This window comes from Branchiostoma floridae, chromosome 11 (genome assembly GCF_000003815.2).
Source record: "Branchiostoma floridae strain S238N-H82 chromosome 11, Bfl_VNyyK, whole genome shotgun sequence".
NCBI lineage: Eukaryota > Metazoa > Chordata > Leptocardii > Amphioxiformes > Branchiostomatidae > Branchiostoma > Branchiostoma floridae.
Window position 1 is genome coordinate 3,566,996 of NC_049989.1, and position 14,783 is coordinate 3,581,778.

The 14,783-nt window shown below is 39.4% G+C and overlaps 1 protein-coding gene across 1 annotated transcript in view; it reads right to left on the minus strand.

Moving 5' to 3' along the window:
* Positions 1-10,733, minus strand: part of LOC118425685 (rasGAP-activating-like protein 1) — a 36,274-nt gene extending 25,541 nt beyond the window's left edge. Inside the window, exons 1-2 of the mRNA XM_035834718.1 lie at positions 10,165-10,733; positions 9,827-9,883 (exon numbers count right to left, since the gene is read on the minus strand). Coding sequence (XP_035690611.1) covers positions 9,827-9,883; positions 10,165-10,238 — 131 coding nt within the window. The 5' untranslated portion in view covers positions 10,239-10,733. The remainder of the gene's footprint in view (positions 1-9,826; positions 9,884-10,164) is intronic.
* Positions 10,734-14,783: the final 4,050 nt, after the last annotated feature.

The following is a 14,783-nucleotide window of genomic DNA, read 5'->3' on the forward strand; positions in this document are numbered from 1 at the left end:
CTAACCTGACTCTCCTGGCAAATTACTCCCTTTTTTCCCAAATTCTATGATCCCTACCCCCATAGGATTAGGCCAAGACAGTTACTAGTACATTTTTTAATGTTTGAACGGCTTTTGCATAATACCCATGCATAGGACCATAACAGCCCTAGCAGCACTCACCAAATTATATACTTCGACTTGAAAGACCTGAGGCAAGTTTTCTACACATCAAAAACAGTTTTACAGAACCATCTCTGGGGCTATATCCACATTGGCAGAACTTGAATAGACATTTTCAAGTGAAATTCTGACCCATAATGCAAGCAAGAGACCTTGAGGTGAGGTGAAGGTCTCTCAGTGGCTTTTCTATTCTGTACGCGCTGCGTAAATGCCTGATAATTTGACTTTGCAGTTGATAAGAGGGGTCCATCCTTCATGGTCGATGGATTTTTGTGTAGACGTGCAGAGGATCCATCTTTCTTGGTGTGCAGCCATGCATAGTAGCCATTTTTATAACCCTTTTAGGTTTTATGTGGTGAGGACAGAACCAAAATGGTCTGTTTGACTAATTTACATTGAGAAATACTTCATCAAAACATGCCCTGTTGGATGATTGGGATGTTGTCCTGCTATGGCCTTGGAAGAAAAAAGTGGTTTTGTTGCGTGTTTCTGGAAAGGATGATTGGAAATAATGGACATGCATTATAGCTTCTCTTTGAAGGTCGCAATTTTGATACTGAAACATGTTTTGCATTCTTAGTAGTATTACCACTTACTGTAGGAATCAAAATTCGCCACATGTGCAAGTCAGCTATTCTAAATGCTCTCTTGTGTAGGTACAGATTGCAGACATAACTGGTATTCTACTGTGCATAATCAAAGACCTGGCATGCTGTAGGTAAAAATGAAAAATTCCTCAGGTTGATTGTGTATAGAATATGTTGTCATAGTGATGAATGATATCATCATCACCATGGTGATGTAATCTAAGATTTATGAATATGAATAGAGACAGTAAGAAAGTTATATCATCTGTTTGTACATTTAATCTAATTTCTGCCGTACATGAAAACTCTATTGCACGGATGGTAAATTTGTAGATTTTACTTATCTGCAGTGTGAAATTGGATAGTAGAAAAATCATTGCCTACAAATTACTTTCCTCTGTTGATGTCTTCAAATAATCTGGTAACCGTTATATATGGCACATGAGACAGGCTAACACTATCTAGAACAGCACTACTCAATGGGTAAAAGTGATTACGCTGCCTGCCAAGTGACCTGTGCACTTTCAATTCCCTTTGTTACCTGCATGATTGTAAGTTCCAAAGACATTTGCCAAAAATTGCAGAAACTTTTCAGTGTAAGGTTCCTTATTAGTGATCAATTATACTACTAAATTTGTTGAATCAAATAAATGCTAGTTCATCTTTATCTGCAGGACAACCTATATATTTTGTTGTTTTTAAAAACATAGTATTTAGGAATATAAATTCGACAGGTGATAGTTTTAAACTGCAATATCCTAAAAATACTGCAAATTGAAACCAACCTCCATCGACTTGATAACCCGAAGTACCCTGATTTACACAACAGATAAAGGTGAACTAGCTTTACAGAAGTTTTTGCATAGAAAATTAGCTGTGATGTTTTAAGTCAATAATTTTGCATTCTGCTGTGGCACATAGCAGTCTGACCTTCTGTCGTTCGAACGGCTGCTTGGTAAATCAGTACCACATGGGTTAAGTGAATACATGACTGTACTTTATAAAGAGACTCTTTGTTCATGGACATCAGCCTATAAATGTGCTCCGTGCCTGGAATTAAATCTAAAGCCTGGCCCAGTAGTTTTGTTGATTACTCAAACAATGCAATATGTTTACTTAATATGTTGTTTTTTAATAGTGTGCATGTTTTATTGTTTGTTACTTTTTGTGTTACATGCTCATTTGATACGTTAGGCAATCTTTTTTTTTTCAGAAACTTATATTCTTTGTATGACATTTTGAAGTGAGAGCCAGTCAAGGTGGGGCACACATGTTCTGTATACTGTAAATGCATGTAAAGTTTGCGGGAATTTAATTTTGCGGTGAAGGGAAGAATGACTGTTCGCGGTGAATTTAAGTTCGCATTAGCACCATGCACGGTAGTCTCTTACTGCCATGTGGTGGTCTTAAGTTTGCGGTGAAGTGGCCACCACAAAATCCTTGAACATAAAACCACTGCAAACATGTCTGCATTTACAGTATTGCATTTCAAATAACAGTAGAATTTCTTTGGTACATGTAGGCTGAAATTCTATGACACATTGATTTATAACATCAGACCATCCCCTAGGCTTATCACACCTTCAAAATGGCATCTGTCCAACTTAAATGCAGTTCTCCTGCAAACTGAAGCTTGCAGGTTGGTAATTTGCACCCTGACAAGGATACCCACTCATCTGCGTCGACGCTGCCTAGACCACTTTATTGATGACCAGATGTCTGGACATGACCAACATAGCAATCAATCCAAACCATGGGCTACAACCAAGTAGTCCAGACTTGCAGCTTGTACATGCAATGTCTGTGTTTTTTTTGAATGCGCAACAAGTCTAGTTATATCCGAATATAGTTTCATCAGGTTGGCAGATCATAGGACAAAGGAGTTTCTTTTACACAACCAGTTATTCTCACCTGCTGACGTTTGGATGTCTGTCATTGTGCTGTCGTCAAACTTGAGCAGAACTCCAGTTAGAAGCTCTGAGGAAGATGTCTGACAGACATGCAAACGTCAGCAGGTGAGAATAACTGGTTGTGTAAAAGAAAACTCCTATGTCCTAAGTGTAATGCAAATATAGATGGTTGTGAAATAGTCGACCTGTCCTTGGTGCTGAATTTTCTGTGACATTGGCAGACCAGAACAGAAGCTTCATTGATAAAACAAAAAGTATAGTGACATTAGTATGGTCATCTGCAAACTATAAAATAGGAATGAATGATAATCTTATAGTTGTAATATCTATAATATCATGTTATGATCAGGTAGGGTTAATTGTGGGTTTCAGGATAATCTTTTTATTAACAAAACACATGCATCCATCTACTACAGTTGTAGCTGACATGAGATGTAACAGACAATGAATAGCTAAGGGAAAGGCTAAATGTGTTAACATAGGCATATCAAACATGTGGTTTTGCACCTAACATAGTTTGCATATGCCAGGTGGGAGATTATCAATGGCAATAGTGGGCTTGAACTCTCTATCAATTACCATGGTAACCTACGCAATATGATTATGTCGAACATTTATTTGATGTAGTGTATCAGGAAATGACAAAACAAGGTGTAAAACAGATCCATTATGCTTTTACACTTTAATCCATGGTGGCTTACTAAATGTGTAAAATTAATACCTGTGGCTAGGGAAAATACGGTCTGAACTAGGAAACCAATCAATCTGACCGGTACCTCTCTCAGAATGAAGTCACTTCAATTAAAGTAGAGAGAGGCTGTGCTTTGGAAGGATCTTAGGATAGATTTGAAATTTGTTTTTGTGACAAAACATTCTATGACAGTCACAATCATGATGTCCTCTAGATCTTGAAACCTAAACCAATGCAGTGGCTGCTTTAATCACAATTACAAAACTTTCATCTTTCCACTGTTGATTGGTTTCTTGGAACTTCAAGGTAGAATGCTGTCAAGCCTGTACTAGTGACTGCCACTGCATAAGGACTACCTGGTCATTGGGCCACTTCTTGCTGGTCTCAGTTATATCTTTTACCCCATTGACCCAAGCATTCAGAATCATGTCTAGACTGGCTGATTGCCAACTGTGACCATTTGTCTTTAAGTACCTGTAGTGGTCACTTAACAGTAGCTTAGTAAGTAGGTAGTGGCAATGGTCTTTGGAAGAAGTGCCTGCAATCTTGAGTTTATGAGCATCTTTCCTTTCAAACTGTAGTTTCTTTCAAACAAAACAGATTACTGTACAGAAATCCTTTAAAGCTTTGATGGATTACCACAACACTTTGCACATTGCTGAGTGCCATTGGTATTAGTCGGGCCAACATGCAGCAAAGGCATACCAATTACACATGGGCTATTTTTCAAGGCTGAGGCTGAGTGCATTTTCCAGTTTAATTCGTAGCCTTGGAAATCCTTGCGTACGTTCATTTGTCTAATTCCTGCCAGATGTGGTTTTCACAAGTACTCATACAGGACTGTGCCACTAACACTGAGGGGGGAAGACTTAGCTATTCTATAAGGAGTTATATACAGTTAACATCTGTGAGTGGGGCTCTAAACAATACATTTGGTAAGAAGGGTTTTAAAAAGGGTTTTGAGAACCCAGCTTATATAGTGTGTACATCACTCTTGACCTTAACCCCATACACACTGATGCATACACACCCACACAAACACACACACATACACACAAACACACACTCACACACACACACACATACACACACACACATGCATACACACACACACACACACACACACACACACACACACACACACACACACACACACACACACACAAACTAATAATACTCTTCCCAGAAGTAATAATACATAACCTGATTCCTAATATGAATAATATATGTACTTTGTATGACTGCTCATTTGTTAAAGTTGTCATATCTGCCAGCATTTGAAAATGATTGAATGATCCCCTCTCTCACTTTACTTTTCTTCAAGACTTCCTTTCCAAGTCAGAGCCCTGAGCTAGATATTTTCAAGGACTGAAATTTGTCAGTAAGGCCAAACCAGACACTGCGGTGTCTGCTAGGTACAATCTATCAGATTCAGACATCCAGGACAAACCATGTCTACTGAAGGCATCCACTGTATAAAACAGATGACGCCTTAAGGACCAGACAAATAATATTACTTCGTCTCAAAAACCAATACATGTTACTCATATTACAACCATTGATGTAGTTGCAAAATTTCCCCACTCTTATGTGTATGTCAGTACTTAGGACTACTGAAAAAAGAAGAAGAAATAACTGTGGTTGCAGTTTGAAAGAAAGACTTCAACATTGAGGTGCTATTTTTCTTAATCATTACCTATCAAAACCAAAAAAGGAAGATCCATTGAAGCATCTTTTTTTTATCCTGTTCATCAATCAATGAAACAACCTGAGGCTTGGAAAATACATTGGCCTTTCTTGTGGTGGTTACAAGTACCATATTTCAGACAAGACATTTCTGCCATAGACAATTCAGAAATTACTAAAGCACAAGCAGAAATGTGCCCTTAGAGCAACTCTCAAAAACAGCTGTCACCACATATACACTGTAGTTCAAGAACCATGTATATTTGGTAACTTGACAAAAGAAAAAACATATCTATATATAAATATTTGATATGCAAAAATTGACCTATTTCCGGATGTATGATATCTCTCATTGATTTTCTGATGCACCCAGAATAGATAGATAAAAGATAGGCAGATGTTTTATTGACCAGTGACCTAATGCAATTGTCTAGCTTTGCACAGAATGTCTGGATATAAATGGTAGATTCTTTTTCAACTAATGTTTAGGGTGACTGACCTCAATACAAAATGATAAGACAAAGGTAGTACTAGTATTGCTGGGAGGAAGCGTCAAGCCTGTTGTTTTGCTATGATTAAACAAGGAGAATAAATGTCCCACAGATTCAATAATGCAGCTTGTTTGACAACTAGAATGAAATCTGTGCACATGCAGAAAGTAACAGGAAAATAATAGAAAAGTGACTAAAAAAACTGTAACAGACTGTTGAGCTGATAAAAGCTTTTGCACCAACATTCTTATCCCTGTAAAACCCTTCCAGGTTTGTTTGAGTCCTTTACAAAAATTGTATCATAAATGGCTGTTCTTTTGTTACCAAAACAAATAAAAGGATCTGCATTAAGATGCTATCATGGACTATGTTGATATTCACATAAATCTTGTACAACGTAATGTTTTCCTTTCTCTTGGCAAGACTAGTGCATGCTATACCTCTACTACCAGTTACTGCTCATCATCGTCATCATCATCATCACCATTATCATCTGCCAGTGCTATACTGGCTAACTCTACTGCACATCAATGAAGGTTAGGTAGGGTATAAAACCTGCTCCCCAACCAGCCTTGCTTGGTGTCACTGACAAAGGACAGTGGATGTGGTCTGAAATGTCTGACCATTTCCAGAACATATCCAGTTGCTAGAGTAACTGCTTTTTGGCAAAACGCTACAACTGTAGATCTTAAATGCTTGCTGTCTGTAGTTCTATTATTGAAGGATTCCTTACACAGGGAATATGCATTGCAAATGTATCACTACTGTAGATGAGATCTCTGTGAATAGTTTCATCAGGTTGGTACGTCTCTGTGCATGAAGTCAAGACTCCTTTTATTTATTTATTTATTGGTTTGGCTGCACCGAACACACAGCCAGGGCTGCCCAACTAGCCTATGGCTGCACCGAACACACAGCCAGGGCTGCCCAACTAGCCTATGACTCCTTTTACACAACCAACGCTTTATTTCACCGAAACCAAAATGTCAATGAAGTAAAAGCAATGGCTGTGTAAAAGGAGTCTCTTCATGCTCTGTAGAACGTGATGGACCGCAAAAAAATTCCCTTTCTACCATGAAATTAACTTCAAGCAAAAATAAGTCAATTTACAGTTCATAACATTCAAATGGTTCATTGACTGAATATTACATCTATTTTTCATTACAATGGTCCCTTAATATCATCATCACCCCATATTGTGTGGTGTAATCTCCTTGGGTATGATGCTCTATTGCAGATTTGAATGTTCAATTTAGATCTTGTGTGTGGATAATACTATTGCACTGAAAAAATTGGATATTTGCGGGCATCCCGCGAGATGAGATTATAATTTTTTTCTATGAAGGCCAAACGAACAGGATTTTTTGTATAACATCTATGCTTGAGCTTATTTTAACCTCTGTCCTGGAACTCAAAATATTGCCTCTTTTAGGCGTGAGTCACATTTCCAAACCGGGGCCTGGCAGGGCAGCTTCGGAAACGAAACATAACTATGCACAAAACATAGATAGAACAGTCTTGGGCATTTATATTTTATGTATAGATCTCTATTCTTCGTTTCCACAAACAGCCCGGACAAGCCTCGATGGAAATGTGACGTTAGCCTTAATGAATGGGAGTGATGAGAGTTGACTATGAAACTGTCAAAAATTGTTCTACAGTCTCTTCTATGTAACACTTTGAAAATGTTGCGACAGAAAAATGATAAACAACATCGTACATTGTAATTGATTAATTTGCAATGAAGGTCGATATTCTTTATTGCACTCTCACTCAGAGCCGGGATTTTCAAGGAAGGATGTCACCCATAAAATCAATTAGTGTAGTCTGAGTACAGCGTCAGTTGTCATAACGCTGGTGCCGGTAGCATGTAAGCCTGTCCCATGGTAACATTTATGTCTGTGCAGCTATCATGCCGTCTACTACTTATTCTGTATCTGTGTCTATATAGCCGGCATAACCGCCTTTCGGCGTAACATACCAACATTAATAGGCACTGAGCATTAATGCAATGGCACTATTGACATGTAAAGAAAAAATGGTTTGAAAGAAAAACGCACGCAAACCAGTCATAGCTGTTGATTCTGACAAACAAGCTCTTTAGTTCAAGTTCAAGTCGAAACAGCTTGGCTAATCATTACAGCAAATTACTGTATTTTTGCAAGAGGACGTCTTACATCCATAAAACCAATTAGTTGGGCCTAAGTAATTGGCGTAAGTTCTCATAACGCTGGCCCTGCTAGCGTGTAAGACTGTCCCATGGCACATGCATGTCTGGGCAGCTATCATGCTGTCTGCTACTAATTGGCACTGTCCATTATAGCTGCAATAACATTACTGATACGTACAGAAAAAAATGATTTGAAAGAAAAACGAAAACAAGTTGTGGCTTTAATTCTGACAAACAAGCTCTTTACTCAGAGATCAAGTTGAAACAGCTTGGTTAATCATTCATTCCTGTCTTTTTGCTGGGAGTCAATTTCATAGTATATGGGGAAAGGACATTTTGCTGTGTTTTGTGTATGTGATTAAAACGATACTGTGGTACAGTAGTAATGAATTTGAAATATACATGTATATGCACGCAAATCCGCAACATTAAAACCACTGAGAACATTTCAGGATTTATGTTAATTGGGAAATCCAGAATTTATAGGCATCTCTTACCCATTGACAATTAGAAAATGAATTGTTAATGTTGAGCTTGAGAATTGAAATAAAACCCATCTCAACATTAATCTTGCCTTCATTCCGTCTACCCAATGACCATTAGTACTGGCCAACATAAACTGCACCGCAGAGGGCCTTAAAAGCTGATCAAACATGTAATGTTTATCTACTGCCTAAGTGGTACAGGCTTAATGATAATGCTGTGATTGGGTTCCAATGAGCTCATGCGCAACACAGATCTACATTTGTTCAGACCTTTGTAGCGCCACATAAGGCAGCATGTTTCCCTGCTGTTTCAGAAGCAATGTATATTTTTACAGGGAGGGGCTGCTAGCCCTTCCTGTTCAACATGCTCAAGGCATCTCCTTATATACAGGACCCCCATTCTACATCTATTGAAACAGCTCCAATTTGAGATGCCCTTCCCAGGATTGAACTGTGGTCTTCCAGTTACCAAGTAACTTGAACCAGGAGCTTAACTGAGGCTACTACCAGTTGAGCTACAGGACCATCCCAGTCAGACCTACTGTCACCAGAAATACAACAACCATCACTTCACATTACAGGGACAACACAGTATATTCAAAATTCTGTAGGTCATGAAGTGTTTTCGGTGTGGCTTTTTTTGTGGTGACCTGTTAGTAGTAATACAATAGAAACACATATTCCTGGTATCATGATGACAGGATTGTTTCAACTGCAAAGATAAAACATGTGCACCTAAAAATCTCCTTTCCCTTCTACTGCAAAATCAAGTTCCTGCAAGTGTACATTAATTTACAGTATCACTTCTACCAATTTCTTGAACTTGTTATTGTCAAGAGCATAAGATTAGATACAAAAGGCATTGGTAAGGCAAACTATTTGATATGCATGTAACACTGTTATATAACGTAGGCAGCTGCTGCCATACGGCCTTGTAATACCAAGGGGCATTTGTAAAGGTTGTGTTAAATAGGGTCAAGTACACAACATAATGTCAAGTGGGTGGCATGTGTGCATGGTCACAAGTTCAACATCATAGGAAATATTTTATGTTGTTCAATGTAAGACATGTAAGTCAATAACATTCCATTTTCACATGCAGCAACATGACAAACGGGCTTCTTTTCTAAAAATTCTAATTGAGTGTGAAGTAGTTATTTCACCCCTACCAAGAAATTAACATTTTCATTATTAGATGGTTAGATAACAAGCCAACTAAAACAAGTTTAAATGAATTTTCATACAGTTTGTTGATATGAGGCTTGGCTGTCATGTTTAAATTGACTACATTTCAGGAAATCTTTTTTATCCAAAAAATTGTAAAAGATCTTTCAACACTTAAAAAAGATGATTTTACTCCACAGTGATAAAATGCCCTTTGGTAGAGGCAACAACCAACAAGAGAGACGCTTTGTTTAGTTGACTTCCTGTGTAGAGGAAAGCACATCGTCCTACAACACGACTTTCAGTACCTTGTTTCTGGCAGCGAAATTTGACACCTTGCATGTAAATGAAAAGCAATGACACCTGATACGTGTATCAACTTCGTGATCTATTCTATTCTTTAATACGATTTTCCTGTCTTTCTATGATTTAAAAACATCAGCTTTATTAATATAGGATTTCGCCTAGTAAATAGCTTACCTTGCTACGGTTTCATTGTCCACCTTCACCGTGCAATACGGATCTCCAGTTCCCGGCCTGAAAATGGCAGAGGAAAATACAGAACGTCACGAAAAGCTGACACAAAAATCGTTTGCGATACAATGAAACATTAATTCTGTCAGCTAACAATGTTTCCGTACCAACCGTAGCTTCCGGTGCGTCAACAACCATGCACAATACACATTACGGTTGCGAGCGTGTTGTGGGTTCTCCAATATAATACCGCATTGTGAATCCTCATCCCACAAGCGCAAAAATCACGCATGCTAGGGAAACTATACAGAAAAAATGGGGCTGTATACTAGGGCTCTACTCACCCAAGGATGGCGTCTCTAGGAGGCAGGTTCTTGGCCTCGCTGATCCGCAGATAGATCGTGGTGTTCTTTGCCATCTTCTTTACGTTACGGAGTGGAACCCGCCCAGCCCTGCACCGCCGCAGCCATATTGGAACAGTAGAAGTGCGAGTGAGGGGGCGGACCCTGCCCTTTTTGTTAGATAGTGTGGGTGGAACAGTCCATATGGAGCAGGAAAGGGGGATCTATATTCGATCAAATTCAGACACGCTCTGCGCGTCTGGAATTGACTTGATATAATTCAAAGGTTAAGCAGCTGCTGTAACCCGACAAAGAAAGGTCATCAAAGGTCATCAAATTTTTCAATAAGCATCGATTGTCGTCCGCCGGTATTTTGGCAACATAATGTTCTCTGTATGTTCTTATTGTCAAGACGCGCGCTTTTGCGCAAAGTTAACCGTAGTTTCTTAAGCTTTCATGAAATATCAACGTTAGCTGTAATTCCTCCGTAGCATTGTGTATGTAATGCACATTTAAAGCATATCGCCCTACCAAGCCTATTTCCGCAGAGACTGCTTACGTCATATAACGTTAAGAGCGATTTTTGCGCCAAGGCAACCCCCTGTTCACTTTCTCTTAGTGACGGAAACGCGAGAGATTTGTCTTCAAAACAAGTCAGTCAATCTACCTCCCTGGAGTATCAGTTAGCTGTAATATCTCCTTAGCATTCTGTATGTGAAGCACATTTTAAGCATCGCCCTACAAACTATAACAAAGCACATTTCCACAGAGGCTGCTTAAACAGTGCTTATGTCGTGCAAGGGCGATTTTTGCACCAAGGCAACCCCCTGTTCACTTTCTCTTGGTGACGAAAACGCGAGAGATTTGTCTTCAAAACAATTCAGTCAATCTACCTCCCTGGAGCCTTGCCGATTCCTGACGTACCACGCCTTCTGTGGTAACATAATACACGTATAAACACCGGGTAATAAAGTACGTGCGTCACTACAATTAGCACAGATTATGTAGACGAAAGAGAAGGCCGCTTATAGAGCCCTGTATAGTGGTGGATCGATCCGAAAATTCACCAGGCGTGCCAAACGAACCTTGATATGTACTTATCCTCGCAGAAAACTCACGCAAGCAAGCTGACGCATTTGTGCAGTGCTGTGCGATTCGATAAGTGTGGAGGGAATGCAAAACCGCGAAAACATCCGCTTAGCAGAGGGAAAACAGCGGTAGGTCGCAGAAGGACGTGTTACAATGGAAAGCTGACTGGATGTGGAAAGTTACTAACGTTATAGAATTAGAAAGCCTTCCTAACATCATTGTAGAATAATCATTCTCGCACTATAAAATCGGTGTAAAACGAAGATAATCTGGTAGTGTAAACACTACCTTTGAAAAGATTCACCGTCTTGAAAAGTGTCTTTATTGTGATTCTTTATTATTTGTCTATGTTGTCATTAATACTATTTTTGTACTTCAAGTTTTGTTACCTTTGCCAGAATGGCTAAGGTTATGTTTTCGGTTTGGTGGTGTGGTTCTCCCCGTTTGTGAGCAGCATAACTCGAGAGGACTTCGATGGATGCAGCTGATATTTGGTGGGTGGGTAGGGGTGTGGAAGACGAAGGTCGAGTTCGATAATGGGCCTCCTAGCGGCTTGCTAAGGTACTGCAGCAGGACCTGCATGCTTGATATCTCGCATTCCGGACATGCTGCGGTCGTGATTTTTGAGCGTTAGGGAGCCCTTAAAGCAGGGAGTGATTGCTGCGAGTTTGGGCCCCCTAGCGGCTTTCATGGAAGTGCAGGCGCCGGTTTAATTGCAAACTTTTGTCTGCGGACAGCATAACTCAAGAAGACTTTGACGGATGCAGCTGGTATTTGGTGGGTGGGTAGGGGTCTGGGAAACGAAGGGGGAGTTCGATAATGGGCCCCCTAGCGGCTTCCCTTGGTACTGCAGCGCAACTTCCGGGTGTGTTTTTCCATCTTCTGAACATGGTATGGCCACGAGTTTCGGGTGTTAGATAGTTGTTGTGCTCAGGAGTTAGTGACATAAGTTTGGGCCCCCTAGCGGCTAGTGTAGGGATAGCAGGGGCATTCTTGTCGAAAACTTCTGTCAGTACAACCCCACTCCACCTTAGCAGCTGTCAGCACAGTTGAGGGGTTCCTGGTCCATGGACTGGCCTATGATCAGTCAGTACTGTGAGCAACCTGATATTTCAGAGGTGTAAAGGTCAGACCTTGCAAATGTGTTAGTTGACCCTTAGGCCATATGATCAACTTGGCAAGCCAAAATGATGGGCTTATGTACATAACAATGGTCTTAGTCTGTATTCTTCTCCTTCCTTTGAGTTTGAGAGGTCAAGGTACACTGTCATCTCTCTTTTCACTACATGGTCTCAATTTGAGCTGTCCTTGCAGTAGTCTTTTAAAAGCCATTTTCAGTCTCAAAGCCTTCATGCATTCAAGTCTGTCTCCAAAGAGTCAGCTTGAACTATGTAGAACATGTATCTTACCTTTTATATCATATGGTTGTGAGATTTGGGGCAGAGCTAATTCAGAAGACAATTGCCCAGCAGAAATTACACAGAGGTGATTTTGTGGAAAATCTTTTGGGTGTACATAGAGATACAAGGAACATGAGGTAGTAGAGCAGAGCTTGGGACATTGTTCCCAATTGACTTACATATATCTAATGTACAGTCAAGTTGTGGCTACACTTCAAACATTCAGACTTTTTAACACATCCCCTATTGTGAGTAGGCGTGTTATCACTCTGTCATCAAATTGAATATGAACTGATGAACAGCTGTAAGGAATTCAGGTTACAAGGCGTAAGGGAAATTTGAAACAATATCGGTTACTTTTTTCTATGGATGTCTGAATTCACAGTTAGACAATAAGTACATAATGTACATTGTTGAAAATGTGGTTGAAAGATATATATATACAGACATGTTTTCATTGACTGTCTACAAAAAAGTAAAGAAGGGATTCTCCAGGGAATATTATATAAAATTTTCTAGATAAATATGTGGTATGGTGGGCTTTGTGCAAATTTAGAAGTAGTGCCTACCCCCTTGCAATTGTGACAGGGTGGTGGAAATGGTACTTGTTTCTCGATGCTTTAAGCTTGAGGGTGACTTCTGAACAGTTTCATACAACTAAAATGCACATTTGTGGAGTTATGGTTTTAGAGCTGAGGGGTTGCCGCACAAACCTGGACAATAGACTAAAACCACTGCGACAATTTTACCTTTGCCAGAATGGCTAAGGTTAGGTTTTGGATGTGTTTGTGTGTCTGTGTGTGTGTTAACAGCATAACTCGAGAAGCCTGGGATGGATCCTGATGATATTTGGTAGGTGGGTAGGGATCGGGAAACAAAGGTCAAGTTTGATAATGGACCCCCTAGCGGCTTGCTAAGGTACTGCAGCAGAAACTCAACTTTGGACGAAATAACTCTACAACTTGTTGACGGATCGTCATGATTTTTGGTATGTAGATAGAATGAGTGATGACTTACATAATGATATACTAATTATGCACATCAACAGCTCATTTGCATAATTAATTAGGAAAATTTATAAATCCACAGCATTCCATGATAGGACTTTCAAACTTGTCACATATGTAGCTGGGAAGGAGAGAAATGGCTATAGATATCAATTATGCAAATGATGACCTCATTTGCATTATTAATGAGAAAATATGAACATGTTGACGGATCATCATGTTTTTTGGTATTTAGGTAGCGTAAGTGAAGACCTACATAATGAGATACCAATTATGCAAATCAACAGCTAATTTGCATAATCAATTAGGAAAAGTACAAAACCCACTGCATTTCATTATAGTACTTTCATCAAAGTTGTCACATATGTAACTGAGAAAGAGGGAAGAGAGTAAGGGGTGTATTTTATTAAAGACTGAAAGAGAATAAGTCAAGAATGGATCAAAGGATCATCATGATTTTTGGTATGCTGATAGCTTAAGTAATACTTGATACAATTTGATATCGATTAATGGTAACTTGGGATCTAATTTGCATAATCAATGTTGAAATTTTATAAACCAACTCCAAGCATATGATTATAAAGAAAATGAAATGAGTAACGCATTTGTCTACAGACATCATTCTACATAACAAACCTTGTTATTTGGCAAAGGTATGTGTTCGTGGAACTCTAGTTTGTTTATGCAACTACGTTTTTTTTAATTGTAAACCGTGGCCCCACTGTAACGAAGTGACCATACATATGTACCACGTAGTAGACAATCCAATGTGAAATTAAGTCACAACCTGCTGTCACCATGACTACTCTTGTAGGCGGCTTCTCCTCCTAAACAAGACCTTAGTTGAATCATTAGCTTCGCCAAGAAGCTTATGTTTTTGCCGACTTGGGTCTGTATGTAGGTCAACAGGATATAACTCGAGAAATTGTGGATGGAACTTTTTTATTTTTTGCAGGTGTGTAGCGGTTGTTTAAAGGCATGCCTAGTTCGAAAATGGGTTACCTGGCGTTTTCCTATGGTACATTAGCGAGCTTGGTATTTTTTTTGGTGTTTTTTCGGGAGGCATAAGTCAAAATGTAGCTGGGCGATTTCCACGATATTTGGCAGGTCTGTAGTGGTTGTGGAA